Source organism: Pongo pygmaeus, chromosome 2 (genome assembly GCF_028885625.2).
Source record: "Pongo pygmaeus isolate AG05252 chromosome 2, NHGRI_mPonPyg2-v2.0_pri, whole genome shotgun sequence".
NCBI lineage: Eukaryota > Metazoa > Chordata > Mammalia > Primates > Hominidae > Pongo > Pongo pygmaeus.
In genome coordinates, this window is record NC_085930.1 from 57,580,880 (window position 1) to 57,606,585 (window position 25,706).

Genomic DNA, 25,706 nt, shown 5'->3' on the forward strand with positions numbered 1-25,706 from the left:
GTGGAGAGGCGGGTGCTGCCCCCACTCAGCAGGTGTGAGGGGCAGGAATATCACGTGGCTCAGAGGAATGTGTGTGTGTGTGTGTATGAGTGTGTGTTTGAGTGCAAGTGTGTGTGAGGATGTATTTGTGTGAGTGTGGGTGCAAGTGTGCATGTGTGTGTGTGTGTGTAGAAGTGTGAGTGTATGTGTGTTGGAGTGCAGGTGTGTGTAGGGAGGATGTATGTGTGTGTCTATTTGAGTGTGAGAGTGTGTGTTGGAGTGTGTGTGAGGGTGTGTTGGAGTGTGAGTGTTTTGGAGTGTGAGCGTCCTGGATTGTGAAAAGACTAGATAGCGCCATCTTCCAAGGGGACCAAGGGCCTGACAGTGGAGTCTCCATTTTCTACACAATCAGAGGCAGAACGCAGTGCTACAATTGGTACTTTTTAAAAAATCAATTTTATATTATTTTTTTCCCTAATGCCATTATGTGAAGGCTGATATTAATACAACCAAGAGTTTTATCTGCTGAGCACCACCCATCAACTAATGGGTGACTGGAGAGGCAGGGTGGGGAGTCCTTTCATTTTACTTCCACATCTGAGTCAGTTACCTGGCTTGTTAATTGGATCCCAGCACCTTCCCTGGGACCACCAATGTGTGTGACCCACAATATAATATAGGTCAGAACTCAACTCCAGAAAGCCTCTTCACCCGCCACTTAACTTCCTGCCCCTGCTTCTCCTGGCTCCGTCCACTCTCTGGTGCCCAGAACCTGTAGGCGGCAGGGAGACCATCTGGACAGCCAAGCCTCCCAACCCTCCTGTGCTCAGACAGCCTCTCTGCTTACCCAGGGGTCTCAGAGCCACAGCAAATGTGTGCTGAGCGGGTGCCCTCCCATGTCACAGGCAGCGCTGAAGCAGATGGCAAGCCCTCCAGGCGAGGGAAGGAAAGCCAGACTCGGGCCCGGAGTCTGCTGTGGAATGCAGTCTTAACTGTGTAGATGCGGGCATGTGAGGGGTAAGCCACTGGAAAGGGCAGTGTCTCGCCGCTCAAGGGTTCCATAGCAGAGGCTGGGGGAATGGGCAGCATGAGCTCATCCCCGGAAGGGAGAGGGCGGCCCTGGCCCTCCTCTCCACCAGTCTGGGACCAGCACCACTTTTGAGCCTTGACAGCAGGAACTCCCCACGGGCAGCCTTCACAGGTGAAATGGATCCAATCCACACAACTCCCTCACCCTCTGGCCTCAGGGACCACACTGGTCAAGAGCCTGGTTTCAATTAAAATGGCTCACTGTCAGGGGATTATTCCCCGCCGCCCCCCAACATTTTATTAGGAAAACTTCCAAACCTACAGCAAAGTTGAAAGGATTGTGCAGTGCACATACATATCCTCCCCACCCAGATCCTACCTTCGCATGTGACATGTTGCTTGACTGCATATCTATCCACCTGTTGGCCCTTCCATCAACCCGTATTTTTAAAGATGCATTACAAAGTGAGTTGCAGACACTGGTGCACTCCAAGGGTAGACTTAATACGGCTCTGGCACTCTCTGATGGCTTGTCCATCACACCATCCCCACAACACAAACATACAAAAAGTAAAAGGCTCAGCACTAAGCAACAAAGATGGCACAGAGGCCAGGTGGGTGTTTTTTCTTTCTTACTCTAATTGTTGTTGGCTGCACCATAAAATTATCCAAATACAATGTGGCACAATATGCCAAAGTGTCAAAGGTTTGGAGGTAGCCTCTTCTTTTGCTGAAGGGCCTGGGCTTGGGGTGAGGCATGTGTGTTGAGGGAACGGGCCTTCCATGTGGAAAGGCCTGTTCGCTGCGGAGGGGAGCCAGGCAGGGTGCCTGCTGCTCTTCACTTTCCCAGGGATGGCTGGGGGGCGAGGAAGCCTAGCTGCTTTAGGTATGTCTGATACCTTGCAGGCCCGAGAGTTCCACAGCCCAGCCCAAGGTCAGGGCGGTTGAGTGTGCCCCTGACCTAAGGTATAAGAAGAGGAGTTAGGAGTCAAGGGTAGGAGAGGGTGAGAGCTGGTGGCTCACCAGAGGTCACCACCATTCCTTGGAGAGGGACAAGACCCAAGGCCAGAGCTGCTGGCCATTCCTAAAAGCTTCCTACCACCCTTGAGCCCAGCCAGAAGCTGCCAGGAAAGCAGTGGTGTGTGGAGCCCAGCCCATTTCTGGGGATGAGCCAGTGGGAGCTGCTGAGGGGCTGTGGGACATCAGAAAACCTTCATCTACATGGCTTTTGGGCCTCCAATATTTGATGACTCCAAAGCAAAGCCCTAGCCAGCCAAACCAGAAAATAAACCCCAGGCTTCACACTTGATGAAATCACTGAAGCCACCAGAATGCTCGTCCTTTGTGACTCTGATAATAGTCCCAGTTGAGTTTACCTTGGGTAGTTCCCTGCCTTTCAGACAGCCTAAAGCAGCGATGGCAGACGCTGCACATCTCCTCCACACTTGTGGCAGGCATCGCTGTCTCCTCATAGGAGTCTTCTCCAAGGGGCCTGGGCTTGCCCTGAGAATCCTCAATGCAGTCCTCCAAGTAGCTTCTACCAAGTGGTGGGAGCTGGCACACAAGTCACAACTACCAGCCACCTTGGTTGAAACCAAGACTTCCAAGACTCCTTTAGAAAGCGTGACCCACACAGACAGTCAAAAGCTACATAGGCCTGGTCACATTTTATCCCAATCCAAATGTCTCAGCTCCTGCAGTTGAGCTTCAACCTGCCTTTCCCTCAGCCTGCATGCTCAGAGATTGCCAGCATCTTCTGGTCAGCCCTGGACCCTCCTACTGCCCTAGGAGGAACACATGTCATTAAAAGGACCAGGGTCATTTGGCCCCGTCCCAAGGATCAATAACCTATCAATCACCATCATGGGGATTGGGAACAACATCCTGGCTGACAGTGCTCAGAGGACCTAAGTCAGGACTCTTCATCAAAACAAAGCTAACGTCTAATGCTACCTTGGCAAAGTGAGTTGAATTTAATGGTGCCTGCAGAAAAAATATTTTCGTTACACATAGATAGAGATATTGAAGGACATGTGAAATCCCTGTGCAAGCTGTGAACTGCTACACATGCAAGTTATTAGTACCTTTGTTACAATGATTGATAGCCAAATGGACGGGAAGTTGCAAATGTGTCTATTTATACAGATTTTCAGCTTTATAGAATTCAACAGCTTTCTATCAGCAAAACAGCAGCGTGGGCTATGGGCCAAGACACAGCCTCTTGCCTCCTCTTACAAAATTGAATGCTGGCTATTCAGAGGAAGGGGCAGTCTGGGAGGCAGGAGGGGAGCCAGTGGCCCTGTCAGCCCAGGAAGACATGAGAGGAAGCCCCAGCATCGACGCTCTGTGGAGGTCAAGGCAGGCAAATCCTAAAGCAGCTACCAGGCTGCACCACAAACCAGTGAGGACAGAATCCAGCCTGCAGGGGGTAAGGCAGTGGTGACAGTGAGCGTAGAGAACTCCCACAGGTAACCTGGTTGTGTGGGGACAGGCGGAGATGGGGGACAAGGAGGATGGGGGTTTTGCAGATGGATACATTTGAGCATTCTTCAGATTAAAGAGAACCATTCAGAAGAAAGCCGGGCGGGATGGGGAAATGAAGGAATCAAGGGAATGGCAAACTCTGAAGAGATTACAGTAGAGATGGAGTGGGAGAAAGGAGAGGCTGGGCTGAGGGTGAGGGTGAGTGTGAGGGTGTGGCCATGGGGAGATGCTGAAGCCTTAAGTTCCAACAACAGAGGAGTTCAGGGAAACAGGGTGACCAGCTGTGTGACAAGCTGAGGGCGTGGGCTGGAGCTCAGCTCAGATCCCTGGGTCACCTTGGGCAGGTCCCTAAACTTCTCTGATGATCTGTTTCCTCCTGTGTCGATGGGGATAATGCCTCCCTTGCAGGAATACGTCAGAAATATCAGCGCTCTTCCAAGTGATCTCTGACACATGGGGCATCAGGACACGGGAGCTGGCATTGCTGTGGGTGCCACTGGAGCTGACACTCTAGGAACTCGGAGACGCACGTGTAGTACAGCTTGTCCACAGGGAAAGGCAAGGCACCCAGAACAGGAGAACTTGGGGCAGAGGGCGAGAGTGTGAGGCAGGACCAAGGTCTTTGGGGAATGTAGGGGGTGACGAGGAGGTATGTGACAGGAAAAGTGGAGGGATGGGACAATCTCAAAAGAGGAGAGGGAGCAAAGGGGATGGAATGCAATGAACCAAAGGCACTACTGGGGGGCAAGAAACGTGTGACCTGGGTGTGGGAGGCCTCCCACCACCAGCCTCCCCAACCTCCCCAACCTCCCCCTACCCTGTGGTCTCAGGCACCAACAGACCCAGGAGAAGGAGCGGGTGGGGAGTTGTGCATAAGGCTGAGGATGAAGAGGAGCCTGTTCACCATGAAACATGGGCAGTGGAGAACAGAGCTGGGCTATGAAGAACCACCTGGAAAAGGGGGCAGTGGAGTGCCGTGGTTAACACAGGGATTCTGGAATCAGGCTGCCTGGGCTGGCCTCCTGAATCTGCTATTTACCAGCAGTGGCTGCCGTTTCACCCCTTTGTATATTGGTTTCTTCACTTTTAAATGGGGCCAGTAAAAATGCCTTGCGGGTAGGGTTGTTGTGTGCATTAGCTCGCTTAACCTCTATAAACCACTTAGAATAGCGTTGGCTCATTAAACATCACTGCCTTATCATGGCGGGGTGTGGGGGGAGCTTGGCACAGGTCTTTTTGGAGGATGTGCAGGGGTACCCTTTTTGTCAGCTTGAATCACAGACTTCCACAGCTAAAGGGCCTCATAAGGTTACCGAGGCCATACCCAGTCGGAAGCAAGAACAGCCAGGACTGAGAACACCCAGGGCCTGAGGGAGCTGTTTGGCCAGTCTGAGCCTTGGCGGGGAGGCTCACACCACAGAGGCCCCCTTCGGCCCTGCGTGGGGAGCTCCCTGAGGCATGCCAGAGCAGGGCACAGTGGCCCTCAGCGAGGCCTCTGAGGCAGGGCAGGGGGACCCTCAGTGAGGCCTCTGAGGCAGGGCATGGGCACCCTCAACTCTGGCCCAGGAACAAAGCCACTGCTCCATTCACCCCCAAACGCCACTCTGGGTCTGCAGAGTCCCAAGGCAGCCATGGGTGACTGCAGAGGGCTAGCAGGACCGCAGTGGGGCTGCAGGAAGGAAGGAGCCAGCTTGGGATGGGGCAGAAATGAGGAGGGGTTCTCTTCTTCCCATCCTCACCCAGCTCAGTGTTATAACCAGGCAGACGTCAGGCCCTCAGGGTACAAATCATCTCTCCATAGCTGGCTCAAAAATAGTTTCCACTAGCTCTGGAATGCACTGTGGCTTCCTTGGCTTCCCTCAGCGCAGCTCCATCCCCTACGGGAGTCCATTCTGGCTCACAGAAGGCTGAAGAGGGAGGACTGGGCTCAGCGCCTGAGACAGGAGGGCCATCCCCTTCTCTCTTCTCACAGCCCTGTCCCCGACCCCCATGCCCACGGTCAGTGTCTCCTGCACACACACTCACTTCCTCTCATCGTCTCATCTCCGTTTCTGCCTTAGTGTCCCCCCATGTTTCCCCACTCTCCTCACATCCCCCAGGGAACCCTCCCCCTCCCCGGCAGCGTCCCCTCCTCCTCCCTCTTCCCCTCTCCTCCGAAAAGGCGGCCATGTAAACAGGAAGTGGCTCAAAGACATAGAGGGAGTGTGGCTGGAAGCCTTTACACATGGGAGGTAATTTCCCTATCACCCAAAGTCAGATTTCATGTGTATTCTAGACAGCTCTGTGTGAGACTCTGGGCCCAGCTTCTGGAACTCTCCATCAACTGTCATAGGCAGAGCAGGAAGCCAAGTCAGCAGCTGTGTGCTTCAGGTCACTAGTGTCTGTGTGGCTCAGGGCCGTGTGACACTGCTGAGCCAGGGCAACCGGGGATGAGATTATAAAGCGCGGAATGCGCGGTGGCTGGGGAGAGCTCGGTGACGGACCTGCTTGGCGCTCACATGCTGGGCCAACCACAGTCCTCTCTGGAGCACCAGAGCCAGACCCGGGATGGGCTGTCTGTGGCCAAACACATACATAAGCTTCCGAGGACTGCGGCCTCTGTCTGGGGCTTTGAAGATTTCCTGGGGGGAAATCCCTCCTAAGAAGCGCTATTCCTGGCTCTACTGACAAGCAGGTTGGGATTACGTAACAGACCCCTTGTCCTCCCATGCCCTCATGTGTCCCCACCTGACCTGTGCTGCCTGGTGTTCTCGGGGTGTCTCCAAGCCCGGTCCCCACGGCAATGTGCCCATCCCACTATTTTCCCTCTCCCCTCCATGTGCTGGTGTTGATTGTAGAAAAAGTAAAGAACAGAGATTTCTGAAACGCACAGGACGTGTTCCCAACTTCCTCACAAGGGATCTCAGCTTGGGTCCAGGCAGCTCAGTAGCAACTAAATAAATCTCCAAGGGCAAGAGAGAAGTTGCTCTTGAAAAGTTTTGTTCTCACCATGGGTTTCCTGCGCTTGTAAACAGCATTACCATGCCTGGGGGGAGTTATGGATTGGAGAACTTGCCAACTAAGGGCTGTTTCTTTCACAAAGAAAGCACAGCTCTCCCTTGCTTAAAACCACCCCTAGAACTCAGCTTTGGTGGAACGTCTCCCCTGCTCTCCTCGGTCCTATCCCTGTCCCTCCACTGTGCAACTCCTCAGACCTGCTGGGGAAGTCCTCTCTGAGCGGTGCAACCGTGCAACCTCACCCACCTACCTGCTGGCTGTGGGCAGCGGTCCAGGTTCCTCACCAGTAAGAGAGGAATAGTGCCTTGTCTATCTTATAGGATCAGAGATATTCTTAGTCAATGTGCAGTAGAGAAATGTATGTTTTACTTCAATGTTTACTGCCTTCCGGGAAGTTGTAATTCCACTGAGATAACAAGCCATTAAAATCTCTTAATAATAGTAAAACTTTATGGAATTCTTACAATAGGCTAGGCATGGTTCTAAGCATTTTACATGGATTATCTCATTCATTAGTCCTCTCAATAATAACCCTATGTTGTGGTACAATTATTACTCTAATTTTTACAGATATGGAAATGAGGCACAGAGAAGCCAAGTAACTGATCCAAAACCACACAGCAGGCAGGTGGCAGGGCTGGAATTTGACCCATATCTGTTTGACCAGAAGCCCATACTCCTTACCACTATGGGAAGAGAGCATTTCAAGGAGGGCATGGTCAACAGAGTCCGCTACAGCCGAGAAGTCAAGTACGATGAGGGCTGAGAGCCCATAGATTTATCAAGACAAGGTCACTGGGGACGTGGGAAGACCTATTTTAGTGGAGTCATGGGACTGAATCCAAATTAGACTGAGTTAAGGACTGAGAGGGGGTCAGTGAAGGAAGGCAGCAAGTGTAGACAACTGTTTTAAGGATGTGATTGTGGGCTGGGCAAGGTGGCTCACGGCTGTAATCCCAGCACTTTGGGAGGCCGAGGCGGGAGGATCACCTGAGGTCAGGAATTTGAGACCAGCCTGATGAAACCCTGTCTCTACTAAAAATACAAAAATTAGCTGGGTGTGGTGGCACACGCTTGTAATCCCAGCTACTCAGAAGGCTGAGGCAGAAAAATTGCTTGAACCTAGGAGGTGGAGGAGGTTGCAGTGAGCTGAGATTGCACCATTGCACTCTAGCTTGGGTGACAAGAGTGAAACTCTGTCTCAAAAAAAAGAAGAAAAAAAAATGTGGTTGTGAATATGGAGGAAAGGGGAGCTTGCAGTGAGTGTGGTGCAGACTGATGACAGGGTTTTTATTTTCTATTATTTTCCTTTTCTTTTCTTTTTTTTCTTTTTTTTTTAAATATTTTAAGATTAAACAGGCCGGGCATGGTGGCTCATGCCTGTAATCCCAACACTCTGGGAGGCTGAGGTGGGTGGATCACTTGAGGTCAGGAGTTCGAGACAAACCTGGGCAACATGATAAAACCCTGTCTCTACTAAAAATACAAAAATTAGCCAGGCGTGGTGGCGGGCGCCTGTAATCCCAGTTACTCCAGAGGCTGAGACACGATAATTGCTTGAACCGGGGAGGCGGAGGTTGCAATGGGCCAAGATTGCACCACTGCACTCCACCCTGGGCAACAGAGTGGGACTCTGTCTCAAAAAAAAAAAAAAAAAAAAAGAGAGAGAGATTAAACAGACCTGTGCATGTTCAAAAGCTGACCAGAAGACTTAGTTAAGAGACATAGGTGTAGAATCACTTAGCACACTGATGGACTTGTTTGTTTGCTGGTCTGCCTCATCTCATTAGCCTACAAACCCACATACAATCAAAGCCTCTGTTTTATGTTTCTGTGCCCCACACCTAGCATGGTGTCAGGCGAGTAGAAGATGCTCAGAACATGCTGTCGGTTGGTTGTGGTTGACAATATCACCAGGACAAACCTCAAACCCTGGGGGAAGACATCCAATGCTGGACATAAGAAAAGGAACAGAAGTATTATTGATACCTGAAGAACTTAAATGTGATTCTTGAGATATTTCAGGTTCTTAACGAATGTCCAAGAAACCCAGAGACTTCAGAGTAACATGAGAAAAAGACGATTAAGAATTCTCTTTCCTCTGGCAGAACATGGTTGTGGTCACACTGAAATCGCAGCCTTGCATCTCCCACTGTTCTTGCACATTGTTTGGGTTTCTCCAGCAAAAAGCTCTTTAGAGATACAAACAATGACACATCTTTAGTCTCAGGGACAGCTGCTCCTCTGTCCGTGGCATATTGTTAATAAACCAGCCCCATCAGTCAGCTGATGGTGTTTCCCAACAGGCAATGCCCTGACAAGCCCCTCACCCTTTGTCCTTCATCGGCTGGACTACATGGGCCATTCTGTATCTGAGTAGCAAAATACCACTGCTATAAAAAAAATAAGGTGATGTTGCTTTAAGCCAAGGTTCTCCAAACCTCAGCATTAACTTTCTGAGATGATGGTACTGGCTAGAAAGCTAAGACTCCATTGTAAAAAGCAGCAGAACCATCTCAAAGGCTATCTTTGCCTTTCTGGTCTTAGCCACCTGATTTCTCAGTGCTGATGCCAGCTGGGTGCAGTGGCTTATGCCTGTAATCCCAGCAGTTTGGGAGGCTGAGGTGGGAGGATCCCTTGAGTCAGGAGTTGGAGACCAGCCTGGGCAACATAGTGAGACCCCATCTCTACGAAAAAATTAAAAATTAGCCAGGCATGGTGGCACATGCCTGTAGTCCCAGCTACTTGGAAGGCTGAGGTGGGAGGATTGCTTGAGCCCAGGAGTTCAAGCCTGCAATGAGCTGTGATTCGCATGCCAGTCTAGGAGAGAGAGTGAGACCCTATCTCAAACAACAACAACAACAACAAACAAAATCAATGCCGATGCCCAGCTGCCATGTCACAGGGAGATTAAGGCAGTGGAGGGAAGAGGGCAAAATCCTGTGTTCTTTCATGAACTCACCTTTCCAGTTTCAAAGAAGTCTAAAACCAGCTGAGTGAAATCAACCATAGTCCTCTTCTGGGACCCTGAGAATGCTGATTCAGAAAGAAAAACAGAAGGCTGTAGCCAAAAGAAACAGAGGTACTTCAGGTCAACACCTTAGGTTTGGCTTAACCTGCCCGATCCGCCTGGCAGGCACTTCTGGGGAAATGCCAACCACATCTGGAAAGTGTCAACTCGCCACCCTCTTGGTCACTGCAACAGGATGCGAGGGTTACTATTTTCAAACTGGAAACTGTCATGGTGTTGTGGTTGGTTAACAGTTCCCATATTCCACCCCAGGCTGGCCACTGTTCAGAGACTAGCTGCCTTCTCAAAGGACGGAGGTGGTTTGGAATGTCCCATGTGTAGGCCACACTGAAGCCTGGCTGCCGGGACCCCAGTCAAGCCATGAGACAGCAGGGAAGCAGCTGCTCAGCAGAAGAGCAGGCCCCTAGGGTTAGGGGAGGTAGACTTTGTTTGGGTCAAGACTTTTGGCCCAAAATTTCAGTGGGGAGTGTGGCCCACATGCCAGTCTTCTCAGCCTTAGCCTCCCACAAGGGCAGGGTGAGTGACAGCACACCAATCTCCTGGCACAGTAATAACAACAAGTAAATGAGATAATTCATGTCAAGGGCGTTTTATAAATTAGAAGAGACTAACAAAGGTGCACTTGTGGCCGGGCACGATGGCTCACGCCTATAATCCCAGCACTTTGGGAGGCCAAGGTGGGCAGATCACGAGGTCAGGAGTTCGAGACCAGTCTGGCCAACATAGTGAAACCCTGTCTCTACTAAAAATACACAAAAAATTAGCCAGGTGTGGTGGCAGGTGCCTGTCATCCCAGCTACTCAGGTGGCTGAGGCAGGAGAATCGCGTGAACCCGGGAGGCGGAGGTTGCAGTGAGCCAAGATCGTGCCACTGCATTCCAGCCTGGGCAACAGAACGAGACTACATCTCAAAAAAAAAAAAAAAAAAAAAAAAATCCCAAAAAACAAAGGTGCACTTGTAGGTTCAGCATCATCAATAACAACAGCCAGATACCCACTGAATACTAAGAGGAGCTCTGTGTCTTTCATCAAATTATAGTCACGAAATGATGAGTACCTCAGGCAGTTGCTTGGTCCATGTGTATCCTTCAGGCATGGTTCACTGTGTCTGACATATCCTTATGTAACCCAGAGAGACTCACTTAGGAAAACAGGGGCTAAATATTTCCTAAAATTTTGACAGAGATAAAGAACGCTTATAAGGTAGGACTTGGAAAATGTAGGCTAAGTGCCAGGGTGGTGGAAAGGGTCTTAAGCTAATCAAAAAAAGTAAATTTAGGTAGAAATGAGCCAATTGTTTACCTGCAAAAGGCAGTGCAAGGTTCTCCCTGTCAGACTCTATAATCAAAAATCACAAGGAGCCCTAGTTCAGGTTCTGGGCTTCAATTTTCCCCAGTGTAAACAGTTGAAGCAAGCAATGCAGTGTAGACACACCATGTGTGACAGGCTCTGCTAGAAAGGCATGAGATGCAAAAAAATCCTCCTAGTTAGGGCTTGCTCATGATGAGTGCAAAATACTAACAAATGAGCCTGTTTGTTTCTAAGGAAATGATCTCAATATAGTGAAAAGGCCATTAAAACAGATTCTCAGCTGGGTGCAGTGGCTCACATCTGTAATCCCAACACTTTGGAAGGCTGAGAAGGGAGGATTGCTTGAGCCCAGGAGTTTGAGGCTGCAGTGGGCTACTGAGTGTACCACTGCACTCCAGCCTGGTCAACAGGGCAAGACCCTGTCTCTTGAAAAAAAAAAAAAAAAAAAAAAGATTCTCCTTGTGTTATTATGGTTTTGCCTGTTGCTAAAGGCCAACTTCATGATGTCAAATAACATACCAACCTGGGTTGCATATTTCTTTAGCTTAGGGACATCTGGACTCACCTGATAGACTTTGGGGGTGGTGGCTATGGGGCAGAGTGACAGCAGGTTCCCTCCTCTGGGTCAGAGAACAACAGTCAGAGCCCAGGAAGGAGCCCTGGAAAGAGGAAGGAAACCTTCGAGCAGATCAGACTCGGAGCAACTTCCAGACTCAAGGGAGCATTTGGATCTGGGTGGAGCTCTTAGGTCAGTGTTCTGAGCGTGACAGACACTCACCCCAAAGATCAACATAGCTCCATCCAGACCTGCCCCACCTCACCAGAGGCACTAAGCAGCAGAAGCCTGTAAATAACCAACTATGTTGAAGTATCTAAAACCAAGACCAAACTCAGTGTCAGCCCAACCCCTAAGAAATGGAACAAAAGGATCCTTAAGAATAACCATTTCAGCCACCAGAGGTCTCTCACAGTTTTAAATTTAAACATGGAAAAGTTTCCAGCATGTTATCCTATAATATCAAAAGGCTAATACCACGCACACCTCAAGCCTACATGACTAAGATCTTATCTTTGGCATTCTTAGGTCTTCCTAGTATTTTCCTTTGCTTTTTAAATGTCATTATTTCCTTCACAAGCCAAACCTCGTGACCTTAAGCACCAGGCCTGAAGTTCAAAGGCACAACAGAATCCTTGCCACAGGGTTCTGTTTGCAAACTTCTCTTCCTAAGTAGAGGGAGGGGGACGGTGAGGGGAGGCCCGACGCTTAGATTTTCAGAATCACAGGTGAATTGTTGCTTAAGATGTTTCTGGAAACAGGATCTGAGCGGTAAGCAAAAGCAGTGAAAAAACTCCACTTATTGAGCTAAGCTCAGAGCACCGAGAAGGCAGGTTCTCAAAATGCTTCCCAACACCGTTTTTTGTCTTTCAAGATCTCAAAGAAGTCTTAATAGTAAAGGTAGAAGCATAAGATGATTCATGTTCCCATTCCTCATTTCCAGAAAGTTTCAAGAGAAGAAGCGGAAAATTCCAGGGGCAATAAAAATTTAGAAATTAATTCAAGACTGAAACTCCAGCTGTATATCCCTGGCAGCCAGTACAACACTTGGCTTATGAAGAACGCTCAATGAACTTTTGTTGAATGAGATGAATGCAGCAACCTGCCTAACACAAAATGACCTTCAATGAGAGATTGTTGTTTCTATATTTGTAGCTGCATTGTCTCAGATCAGATACTTATTAAGCTCTGGTTTTTCCAAAGCTCTGGTTTCTCCAACCACAAGCTGCAAGAGACTGGCTGACTCCAGAGATGAGCAGCCCAGCTGGCTCATGTGACTAGTTTAAAAGATGCATTATTTCATTATAGGATCACAAGCCCTAAAATTTGGTACCTTTTTGCTTTTCAAGTGAACTTGAATAGTGGCTAGAAACAGATGGCTTTTTTTTTTTTTTGAGATAGGGTCTTGCTCTGTTGCCCAGGCTGGAGTGCAGTGGCATGATCTCTGCTCACTGCAACCTCCACCTTCTGGGCTCCAGCGGTCCTCCTACTTCGGCCTCCCAAGTAGCTGGGACCACAGACACACGCCACCACACCTGGATAATTTTTTGTAGAGATGGGGTCTTGCTATGTTACCTAGGCTGGTTTTGAACTCCTGAGCTCAAGCAATCCACCCACGACCTTGGCCTCCCAAAGTGCTAGGGTTACAGGTGTGAGCCACTGCACCCAGCCCCAGGGGAGAAAAATATACTCAGTGGCCCTTGGTGGTAGGGCCCCTGCAAGGAGCTTTATAGACACTGTCCTATTGGTTCCTCACAACTCCCTTCTGGGGTAGGTTTTTCCTCCTTACTTGATAGATAATAAAAAAAATCTAGGTTTGTCTCATTCCAGAGCCATTTCCTTTCCATTATATAAGGAGGCCTCTAAAGGCTTTTGCAGTGTTCCTGTGGAGGGGACAAGGAGAAACATCTCTGTGCTGGTTACTGCCATGGTTTCTGGCAGCTCTGCCTGTGTTATCATTGCCTAAGGAACATGCATTGTCCTTAGCCACCCTGTACGTGGTATCCTGCAGAAGTATTACTACCACTCATAGGTATCTCATTCCTTATGATGACAGTTATTGAAGAATCCTGTAACAAATTCTGTTCTCAGAGCCACCTGTTCCAAAATGGAACCGGACTCACCTGGCCCTCACTGTCATGTACATATTTAGGATTTCTATGATACCAGGTAAGGGAAATTGCTACACTGGTTTCTGAAGCTCTGCCTGGGGGCTTCCTTTGGGAGAGAGGGGTCCTTTCTCTGGAAGATACATTTTGCATCCTTGTATTTGCTAGAAGCATCTGGGTAAACATCAAACTGAGCAGAGATTAATGTATGTGGAAAAACCCAAAGAATTTCTAGGTACTCCTACCAGAAGCACACAGTGGTGGTGATCCTGCCAAGAGGTCCCTTTCCTGGAGATTAAATATGTCCAATCTAGGTTCATTCAAAAGGTACTTTTAGCTCAGGCCTGTAATCCCAGCACTTTGGGACACTGAGGTGGGAGGGTCCCTTGAGCCCAGGAGTTCGAGACCAGCCTGGGCAACATAGGGAGACCCTGTCTCTATTGTAAAACAAACAAAAGGTACTTTTGGAGACCTCTGTCATGGAAGTCACCTTCAAGACAGTACTGTAACAAGCCATTTGTGAAATATGCCAATTGCAATGACAGAGATACAGCAGCAACCTGAGCCCCAAGGATGGCTGCCAGGCTACTGATTCTGAGTGTGAAAATTACATTACTAAAGAAAACAATATTAATATGGTGAGAAACACTTTTAAAACTGTATCTGGATAACTGTTGCCATGGCAGGTGTTTTGTTTGGCAAGAGTCAAGAAGCCTAGGATGTGGCCTTGATCTCAGGAGTGTCTTTAACTAGACAGGGTTAACAGAACTGCCTTTAACTAGACAGGGTTAACAGAACTGCCTTTAACTAGACAGGGTTAACAGAACTGCCTTTAACTAGACAGGGTTAACAGAACTGCCTTTAACTAGACAGGGTTAACAGAACTGCCTTTAACTAGACAGGGTTAACAGAACTGCCTTTAACTACACAGGGTTAACAGAACTGCCTTTAACTAGACAGGGTTAACAGAACTGCCTTTAACTAGACAGGGTTAACAGAACTGCCTTTAACTAGACAGGGTTAACAGAACTGCCTTTAACTAGACAGGGTTAACAGAACTTTGCTAAATCGGCCAGGAACTGTTAGCCCAGACCCAGAACCCATGCTTGGATGCTGGCCCTGGCCTGCTAGGAATGATGCTACTAGCACCATGCTTCTTTTTTCTTTTTCTTTTTTTAATGTTTGGGAGAGAACGGAGGATGCCCCTTGACTTCTAATTGCCTGCCACATAGTAATAAGAGATTCTTGCTCAAACTTTGGGTAAAATAAAGGTGAGATGTATACATGAGACCTTACTCAGAGGTGCTTTTGAGATCTTACAGCCCCGAGACCAAAAGCGCTCTGTTCAAACTTCTATATCCTATTTGATTTAAATTTCCTCATTATGTGGAACCCAAGAATGAGGCTGACCATTAGCAAAGGATTCAATGTACTCCAGTGCAGTCATTTTAAGTGTAGAGAAGGTTGAAAGCTTCTGGGTTGAAACTGACCTCGGCAATGTACCACAAGGGAGTAGCTCAAATCCCAGAAAATGCACTGTTTGGACACAGAAACTAACAAAGAAACTCAAAGTTTGAGCAAGAATCTTTTATTACATGAAAAACAACGGAACAGAACATGTCCTGCTTCTCATATTCTATGGGTCAATACTTTACGAGACCCAAAAGAAAAGAAATCCTCATGATGGCCCCAGGAAGCTCCCCTCACACACAGAAACAGTCTGTGGACAGAACCATTCTTTAAGTCAAGCTGCCTCTAGAAACCGCAGGGAGACACAAGAGCCCCATGCTCACACACATTCCTATGACAATGTGTCACAAAAGTAATAACAGAGTTGTTCAATTGCTTCCAGACCTTAGTCGGATTTGTTCACTGCTGATTTTGACGACAGATAACATATTGCAAACCTGTAATCTCTTGCACTTTGCCCCCAGCCCTGTCTTGGTAGGCACAAGGACTGTAAGCCTCCTACTGATAGAGAGTCCAGTGAAGTGGAAGGAGTTTCTCTGGGGTGAGCCTACCTATTCTGGCCCTGGCTCTGCCTCAGCCACTTCTTCAAGTGCACCCCTCAACCCCACTCTGAAGATAGACCACAACCACACGATTTCCTTCCAAGACAGGCTGCAGGGAAAAGGGGGTGTAAAATTGTGAGAGAATGCTGAGGTCAGCTGCTTGGGAGTCTCTGAGTCAGCACCTTCAAGAGCAGAGTGGTGGCTGGGAAACAGGCTTCTCTGCCACAACAACTCCAGATGTAGCCGTGACCCAAGAGCTCAAAACCAACGCACGCAATTCTGGAGTGGGAGCCCCATGCTGACCACAGGTGCCAAGGACCCAGGGACTGGAATTCCTTACCCATCCATTCACAGCCCCTCCTGAGCTGTAAGGTTTGAGAGACAAGGAAGGGCTGGTGCTATAACGCTGTGAAAGAAGCCACTGCATGAACATGTTATCAAGTCCTGCCTGGAGCTGGACTCAGTTTAAGTCCTTCCCAAATTGTCAAACAACAATGATCTCACTCCAGAAACTATTTTCTCCGGAAAGACTTGGATAGCGTCACGTTTCAACTAGTTGTTGCTTTTAAAGTGAAGAGGTGAAGAAGGCTAGTTGGGAGTGCAATGGAAAGACACTCAAAATGTTCTCATCAATGATTTACTAAAGTAATTCGACTTCAAGTGCTCCTTAGGATATAATATTATAGGAAAAAGAGCATCATACAAAACTGTATGCAGCCATAAACACACATAACTTAGAAGAAAGTTTAGAAGGAAATAAACTAATCTCTTAAATAAGAGTGATGAAATTATGGATGATTTTTAAATTTCTTACTACTGCTCAGAATATTCTCGACCTAAGGCTAATCCCCCAAATCTCTGGCAAAGTCTTAACTGAGCACACAGCCTCAGAAGTGATGCACACGAAACAGCCTGGGTGAAAAGAGGTCTGGTTTCCCAGATGGTCCAAATTACTCCTGGTCACCAAGAAGACAGACAGCACCAACTGGCCACACATCCATCAACTTCCCTGTATTTTTCAAGTTTTCTTTAATGATTGTCTATGGCTTTTCCAGTGGGGAAGAAAAAAGACATTCCATTCTGCAACCTCAGGGAAGTTAGTGACTTTAGGCATCGTTGATGTAGGAGCCTCAAGGGCTTGGCAAACCTCCGGTTTCTCTACCCCATGATGTGAGCATTTCCCGATCCCGCAGGATTGTACGGGGTGAAGGGAAGAGAAAGAGATAGAGCACCAGGGGTTTTTGGATATGAAGTCTGGCAGAATTCTGTAATGCAGGATTAACTCAGGACTGTGGGTTCTGATGATTGAGCAAAAAAAAGCTGCATTTTCACTCAGCTATGGAATATTCCTGTTTCCAAAATGACCAATTTTCCCCACTGAGGGCCTCTCATACCCCATCTCCCACTTGCCCTGTCTCCCAGGCTCTGTACTCAGAGAAATACCCAGTCTCAGTGAGACAGAGGAGGCATCTAACATCCACTGAGTCCTGTTCCCTACCGAGCACCAGGCCAGGGCCTTCATCTCTGTCTTCTTCAATTCTCAAAATAATGCAGAAACAAGTGGTGTTGGCCCATCTTAGGAGACAGGAAAAGCCAAAGTCCAAGACAACCAAGGTCACAGCCTGATGAACTGTGGAGATGAAACGTGCACACAGCATCTGACTCAGACGCCCTTGCTCCCAGGCTGCATGGACACACGCAGGCTTCTAGGGTGAAGACATACCAGAGGGTTATTTCAGGATCCTGAAGGGGAAGGAGGGATGGTTCTGTCATGTTTGCTAATATCTCTTTAAAAGAAAAACTGCTAAAAAGCCTGCCAGGCTGCTTAGAGCTTTTATTATGGCTACTAAGAGGAATGGAAACTCCATTCCACCACCCTGGAATTTTTTAGACAAAGCCTGGGGACTGTCTGGGGGAAGGTGGGGCCCTCCTGCACACCGGGAACCAGGTGTGGCCCCCCCAGAAGGGTGTGGCACTGACTCATAGAGGAGCCGGCATTAGGTGTGTCTTCCTTTTGTGTCAGGCAATGCACTGGGTGCTTCACACACATCTCTTATTCCTCATAACAACTCTATGCCCAAGTCACACTAGCAGATACGGTATATGGGACTTAGGCCCAGGCCTCCCGCTATTCAGCCCAAACTTTTTCTACTAACCAGATAAAACCATCTAGCTAACATCAACCTATCATCACTCTGCTGAGGAAATCGTTGATCCCTGTTGCATGCTTGGCATGTCGAATCCTGATTTTTCCACCTACTTTACTCTGCAATGACATTGCTGAGTCCTGCACTTTCCAGGGCAACTCCAGTTTTAGACATGCTGGTCCCACGACGCCCATGGGTGTACTCACGCTTGTCTCACAGCAAGGTCCGCTCCAGGAAGCTTGCCTTGTTAACCCACGTCTGTGCAACCCTGCGTGGAGGTACGATTCCTCCTCCCATAGGACAGAGTATCTGCATGTTCCTGGTTTGCTTCAGATGCACCTTGTGCTTTCTTTCCCAGCTGAACCCTTAGTTCCTTTCAAATCCACCCATCCCAATTGGAAGACCATTCTAAAGGAGGGAGCCCTGGAAACCGCAGAATACATGATGTGTAGAAGAAACCACAGCCCTGCCTAAAACTGTTTTACTTACTACCTTTAGAGGTGGCATGGTGTTAGATAAACTTTGAGATACAATTTTGAAGCATTTAATCGGAATGCAATACCAGAGTGGGAACTGCCAACTTGTCATTTAATTGGAATCAATGTAAACTCCTGTGTTTAGATTCAGAAAATTAAGGGCTCCAACACAACACACTAAAAAAGTACCTCTCCTTCTGAACCACAGTTCTAAAAAATAAAATAAATTAAAAGCCTCAAACTTTTGGTAGTGAAGTTAAAAACCAGCTCAAGAGTGTACTGTGACTGTTTAACAGAAAGAAAAGGTGGGCTGGGCGCAGTGGCTCACACCTGTAATCCCAGCACATTGGGAGGCCGAGGTGGGTGGATCACCTGAGGTCAGGACTTCGAGACCAGCCTGGCCAATGTGGCGAAACCCCATCTCTACTTAAAAAAAAAACAAAATTTGCCAGGCGTGGTGGTGGGCGCTTGTAATCCCAGCCAGTCAGGAGGCTGAGACAGGAGAATCACTTGAACCTGGGAGGCACAGGTTGCAGTGAGCTGAGATTGCGCCACTGCACTCCAGCCTAGGCAACAGAGCGAGACTTCATCTCAAAAAAAAAAAAAAAAAAAAAGAAACAAGAAAGAAAGAGAGAGAGAGAGAGGAAGAGGAAGAGAAAGAAGAAAGAAGAAGAAGAGGAAAATTAAAAAAGGTGAACGTATTGTCAGGGTGCATCCATGTAAGCGGAATGTCCAAATCACAGGAAACGCATGCTCCACTGAACCCTGGACCAAGCCCTCATCATCCAGCATGACAAGTAACACGCTTGATTCTGTGAAGCATGCTTCACAAATGATAGCAGTCTCAGACAAGGAAGAGACTTGGGGTGTCTAGCCTAGATCAGAAGAGAGAACAGAGAAACATAAAGAAGCTTTTAGATGTTTGACAGGTTGTCACGTGGAAGGGGGACTCTAGAATGTTAACCATTGGGTGGAAGTTATTGAGAAACAAGTTTCTCTTCAACATAAAGAGGAATTCTGGGCCGGGCACAGTGGCTCACGTCTGTAATCCCAGCACTTTGGGAGGCTGAGGTGGATGGATCACTTGAGATCAGGAGTTCAAGACCAGCCTGGCCAACATGGTGAAACCCCGTCTCTACTAAAAATACAAAAATTAGCCAGGTGTGGTGGCGGGCGCCTATAATCCCAGCTACTCGGGAGCCTGAGACAGGAGAATTGCTTGAACCTGGGAGGCAGAGGTTGCAGTGAGTCGAGATCCTGCCACTGCACTCCAGCCTGGACAACAGAGTGAGACTCCATCTCAGAAAAAAGAGGAATTCTGGCAGGAAAAATAACAGACCCCAGAGATGTCCACATCCTAATCCCTGGAACCCGTGACTGTGTGGCCTTACGTGGTGAAAGGGACTGTGCAGGTGTGAGTAAGCTGAGGACCTGGGGATGGGGAGACTTTCCAGGGTTCGACTGAGGGTCCCTTGTAACCACAAGGGTCTGCAGGAGAGGGAGAAGGATTTGACAACAGAAGCAGAGGTCAGAGTCAGAGAGATCTGAGGATGTTACTCTGCTGATTTTGAAAATGGAAGAAGGAGCTGCAAGCCAAAGAATACAGGTGGCCTCTAGGAACTGGAAAAGGTCTGGACACAGATTCTCCCCTGGAGCTTCTAGGAGGTATGCAGCCCTGCTGGCACCTTGATTCTAGCCAAATAAGATCCATTTCAGACTTCTGTAATCCTCCACAACTGTAATGGATTAAATGTGTATTATTTTAAGCCAACAGGTTTGTGGTGAGTTACGGGAGCAGCAATAAGATATGAGTTCATTGGCTAAAGGGCAGATGGCCACCACCAGCCCCAGTGAGTTCCCCGTCCCAGGAGGCAATCAAGAGGCTGAACATCTCTACCTGTCAGGAATGCTGTGCAGGCCAGTCCTGCATGAATTGGGAAGTAAGGTGGCTGACCCATGGACAGGCCCCTCGAATTCTGAGAGTCCACAATTTATGGCAGTGCCTTCTGCTTTTGTATTCTACACACTGATCCCCACCTCCTGCCTACGGGCAGCAAGGCTTGCCCACTGTCTTCTCCAAGGAGAGCCATGGTAGTGACTTTCTACCACCACTGAGCAAAAGGCAGGCTTTGGGAGGGTGTCCTAACGGCATCTGGGCCTGGCTCAGAGCTAAAGTGCTTGCTGGAGACACTTACCTGAGCAGAGGACTCCCTTGTTCCTGGCACAGGAGAAGTTGTCGCACTCACAGAAAGGCCCGTAGATCTTGCCGAACTCGCTCTCGAAGCAGGAGCACTGGTTGCAGCTGCAGTCCCCGCGCCCGCTGCACAGTGGCTTGCCCTCTGCCTCCCGGCACAGGTTCTGGTACACACTCTGGTTCTCCCCATCCTGGCACTCGCACCTGGTGCCCAGGTAGCCTGGGTTGCACTCACACAGGCCGCAGACATAGGTCCCGCTCCCGCTGCACCTGGCGCTGTTGGGTTCCAGCCCCACGCTGCAGCCGCACGTGCAGTTGTAGGTGACCCCCACCTCCAGGCTGTCCCGGAATCCCACCGGCCGCAGGGCAAACACGTGCTCCGTGTGTCTGCTGGGACAGCTTCGGGCCTCCACTGATACCTCAAAAGATGCCTGGGCAGAAGGAAGAGAAGGGATATCATCGCTGTGGCAAGCCAAGGTCTCCCATTCACCCGGGGCAGGGCCCTTGATGAAGAGCAGCTGTGAACTCCAGCCCTCTCCACGCACACAGGTAGAACCACCAAGGTGGCTTGAGTAGGAAGAGACCTCAGAACCAGCAAGCTCCCATGCTTTATGGAGAAGAGAATGCGCAGGTGAGCTCACGTTTGACAGGTGAATTCTTTAACATTCATTATCTCTTTGCATCCTCATGACCCTGAGGAAATGGGCCCCTGCGGAAAGGTATAGGGCTTCCTCGAGTTCACAGTTCTTAATTCTCCCTTTCTTTTCTCTTCTGTCCTATCTTCTTCCCAGCCCCGCTGCAGATGCCTCTTCTCTGCTCAATTAAAAAGTCATTTGGTGGACAAATATTTCCTGGGCACTGCCTCTGTGCCAGGCACAATGCTAGATGCAGGGGCATGGTGGCACTCTCACAGGGTGCTGGGTGAAGGGCACCTGCCTGGCCCGCCATAGAGAGGGCTCCGTGCCTGCTGGCAAAGGGCTCAGCTGACTCCAGAGCTTGCTCTCCAGACACCCCCGAGCCCCCTGTGCCCCAATTCCTCCTCTGGGAGTGCTTGTCATAGCTGCATCTTTCACAATCCCCCCATGCCCCTGAGGTCTTAAAGCAGAGTCGCCGACTGATGAAATGCACTGTGCACATGGACAGACCTTTTCTTTTTAAACAGAATATGTAAGGAAGCGTTTCTCACTCAGGAGCTTCTCACAGATTGCCTTGGAAACAGGCTCAAGGTGGGCCTGGCTGGGTGGCAGATGGTGCGGGAGGGATGCCTGTCAGCTGCCCACAGGGCTGGGATGGAGGGAAAGCAAGGATGAGGCTTGGTCTGATTCAGGAACTAGAGCCTGACTCTCCCACCCTCTCCTCCTCATCCCCCTGAGGAGAGCCACGTGGGGTTTGAATCACCTATCAGGGTCCTGAGAGCAAGTCACTGTGGATTCCATGAAAACGCACAGACAGGTGGCCAGTGCGCCCTGATGAAATGCCGTTGTAAAGTTTTACTCAGGGGTGGGTTCTCCCTTACTCCCTGAAGAGACAGAGGCCTGGCCCACCCCACAAACGGACTCACTGGATCTGGTCCAAATGTCTTTATTTTTCAAAAGGCTCCTCTGATCATTCTGAAGCTCAGAATGGGTTAAAAACCACTTTCAGCTATTACTGTTCTTAATTCTATTCTTTCGGTTGGAATAAAGCTTTTTTTTTTTTTTTTTGAAGTGGAGTCTCACTTTGTTGCCAGGCTAGAGTGCAGTGGCATGCTCTCAGCTCACCGCAATCTCCACCTCCTGGGTTCAAGCGATTCTCCTGCCTCAGCCTCCAGAGTAGCTGGGATTACAGGTGCGCGCCACCACACCCAGCTAATTTTTGTATTTTTAGTAGAGATGGGGTTTCACCATGTTGGCCAGGATGGTCTCCATCTCCTGACCTCATGATCTGCCCACTTCGGCCTCCCAAAGTGCTGGGATTACAGGCGTTAGCTACTGCGCCCGGTCATTAAAGCTAATTTTTAAAATGTCATCATTCACTTGATTTACTGGACAATCTTCAGGTAACAATGTTTTTGTTGTTGTTGTTGTTGTTGTTTGAGACAGAGTCTCTCTCTGTCACCCACGCTGGAGTGCAGTGGCACCATCTCGGCTCACTGCAGCCTCTGCCTCCCAGGTGCGATTTTCCCATCTCAGCCTCTCGAATAGCTGGGATTACAGGTGCCTGCAACCATGCCTGGCTAATTTTTGTAGTTTTGGTAGAGACAGGGTTTTCACTGTGTTGGCCAGGCTGGTCTCGAACTGCTGACCAGAAGTGATCCACCCGCCTCGGCTTCCCAAAGTGTTGGGATTACAGGCGTGAGCCACTGCGCCCGGCCCATGATGTTCATTTTTTGAGAACATTATAAATATCTGTTTCCAAACATACAGATCCCTATTACTTTGAGATTTTTACTAGTTCTAAAAGGCCTCCCCTCAGATGCTGTGACATCTAGGGACACGGGGAGAGGGGACAGGGCATGGGACTGAGCAGGAGGACAGATCCTGCTAAGTCCTGCAGAAAGTCCTGCGTGGCAGCAAACTGCTGTTTCAAAGGACTTAACAACAGACACCCAGGACTCAGCATTAGCCAAGAGGCTCAACAGGAGAGGCTTTTGGATAGGTGAGCTGAGGATAGCTAGGGGAGCAGGATCAGAAGACACTCGGGGGACCAGGCCAGCTGCAGACAGCTTGGGCTAGCTCCACCTTACCTTCCATCTTTGTGGGTAGGAAGAGTAGGAGGAGGCAAAGGGGAGAGACTGACAAAAACAACTCCAAGGCTAAGTTCCAAGGTCTCGAGGTACAGGGAGTCTCTCAAGGTGAGTAAAGATTCAATCCACTTGGACACTGAAATCAGTTAAAGGATAACACAAATAGGATGGGCGTGGTGGCTCACGCCTGTAATTCCAACCCTTTGGGAGGCCAAGGTGGGCAGATTGGGAGGATCACTTGAGGCCAGGAGTTCGAGACCAGCCTGGACAACATGGCAAAACCCCATCTCTACCAAAAGTACAAAAAATTAGCCGGGCGTTTTGGCACATGCCAGTGGTCCCAGCTACTCAGAAGGCTGAGGTGGGAAGACTGCTTGAGCCCGGGAGCGGGACGTTGCAGTGAGCCGTGATCGTGTCACTGCACTCCAGCCTGGATGACAGAGTGAGATCTTGTCTCAAAAAGAAAAAAAAACAAAACAAAACACTAATAATTATTAGTTGCCAAGTGCCTACTATGTACCAGGCACTGTGCTGGACTTTTCTACAAGCATCTCTTTTAAATGCCCTAGAAGGAAGTGTCCTCATTTTACCAGAGAGAAAACAGCGTTGGTGGGGTTGGTGGATTTAATCATGGTCACACAGCTGATGAGGAGTGGGGCCAGGCCTAGAGCAGGGCCCGCGCTCTCCTTAGCATATCACCTCCTAGAAGGGGGAATGAGGTCTACCTCATCAGGGTACAGAGGGAGAGCCAGCCTGGCTTACTAAAGGGACCCCTTGATGGTGATCCCCAAAGTGGTGGCCAGAGGCATCTCCACATCTTTCTGCCGTGGGCTGGGAACGATTTGAGCCTGCAGATGGGATGGGAGTGGGGACTATGCCTGCCCGAAGCCACCTGTGGGGCCATCAAGAATGCAGAGGTGAATGGAGCTTTGAGGGGCAGATGCCATCCCTCCCTTCTGAGGCCCAGAGAGAAACTTGCTTGCATCTCCTATTACTACTTGCTTGAAGCTCCCCGAACAGTGACATGCTTGAAGCTACCCGTAGCTTGCTTCAAGTTACAGCTGAAACCCTGTACTCCTAGGGCTACAACTTGCTGGACTTGTTAAATGAAAAGCCTGTGCTCCACAAAGGCATCTGAGGGTCAGAAAATGAATAAACTACAGAGGAATGACCTGGACCAAGAGCCAAAGGCATTTAATTATTGAAAGACTGTGGGGAGTGCACACCTGTGAGTATAACCTTGTCTCATGGAAACTTGCCTGCCTTGGGGTTAAAGCAATGAAAGTGAGAGTTAAGTCTCCAGAATCTTGCTGATGTGTCTGGGAGAAAGTGGGAGGTTAGGGCACCCCTAAAGTTCTGGCGCTCAATCACTAGCATGTAGAAACACTCGGGCACTGTCTGCCCAGCTGGGCAAGCAAGGAGGGCCCAGCTTTCAAGCAGGTCCTGAGGCCTTCCCCAGTCAAGGCTTCGGTCCAAGTGAGGTGCTATCTGTCTGGCCCTGTGCAGCCTGGAGTGCAGCCAGATGCCTGATAACCAGAGAATGTTCTGTCTATTTCAGCCACTGAGTCTCAGCTCCTGCTGGGCACAGGAAGTGCTATAAAAAGCACTTCAGGACCAGCAAGGAAATCTGTTTGCTTACCCTGCCTTTCAGAGGGTCCATTTTCCCTACTGGATTTGGAAAGAATCCAGAAAGGCTAGAAGGCAGCTGGAATGAGGCCTCTTCGAGTCCCTCCCCTGATTCCTGAGAACTTCAACTGATACTGAAGGCTCCCCAGTTCCTGGAGACTTTCCATTCACTCGCTCTGAGATTCCAGAGGAAGGTCACAGACACAGCAGCCCTCCCGCTTGGTCTTGTTATTAGAACTTCATTGGGATTCTCCTGGTTACCCTGTGGGGCTGGCTGGCCTGAGGCACCCTTTCAAAAGGGCTGCCCAGCCCCCACCCTGAACCCACCAAATCCAGGGCTATCCTATGCAGAACAAGTCCACTCAGATCTCAACAAAAAAGGAGCTGGGATGGGCACAGGCTACAGGGCCCCGAGGAGTGGATGGGAGCGGGGAGGGGGTGCTGTGGGAAGCCCATGACGGGGTTCACTGGCTGCTTTGCTGGGCGTCTGTGCTAGCCTCACAGCCAGCCACTTGCATACTGATTTGTTGAAGCCAGTTCCTGAGTAAACTGACTCCTGATGGTTGGTGTAGGATAAAGGGAGGAAAATTAGGGAAACAATTGAAATCACTGAGAAAGAGAATCTCACTGGATTTGGGGCTTTCAAGGTTTGATTTAAGCCGTATTTCTCTTTGAGGACATCCCTGCCCCTCAGCCCCTGCCCTGCCACCTCTCCTGCTTCTTGCTAGACATCTGTCTTGACCCAGGGCACACAGGGTTGTCACAGAACCACAGCCTGCACCTCTTCCACCTCTGCAGGAAGCTGTGATAATGAGGAGGCGAGGTCCATCTGGCTGCCCCTCACACGGGCCGTGTCCTTGTCCACAGGCCAGACCCCGAGATCCCTGATGACAGCTGAACTGTGCCTGCTTTTCCTAACCCCTCTTCTCCAGGGGAGTCCCCAGACCCTCCAGCTATGCTTGGTACTCTTGTCTACCCCCACCACCATTCCCTGACTTGCCCATAGCCCTCCCAACTCCTGCCACCAAAGAA

At 49.4% G+C, this 25,706-nt stretch overlaps 1 protein-coding gene across 2 annotated transcripts in view; it reads right to left on the reverse strand.

The window, feature by feature from the left end:
- The window catches only part of ITGB5 (integrin subunit beta 5), a 122,875-nt gene that overhangs the window by 12,125 nt on the left and 85,044 nt on the right, over nt 1-25,706 (reverse strand). For both annotated transcript variants that reach the window (XM_063661682.1, XM_054480965.2), the window contains exon 10: nt 20,325-20,754. In XM_063661682.1, coding sequence (XP_063517752.1) covers nt 20,325-20,754 — 430 coding nt within the window. The remainder of the gene's footprint in view (nt 1-20,324; nt 20,755-25,706) is intronic.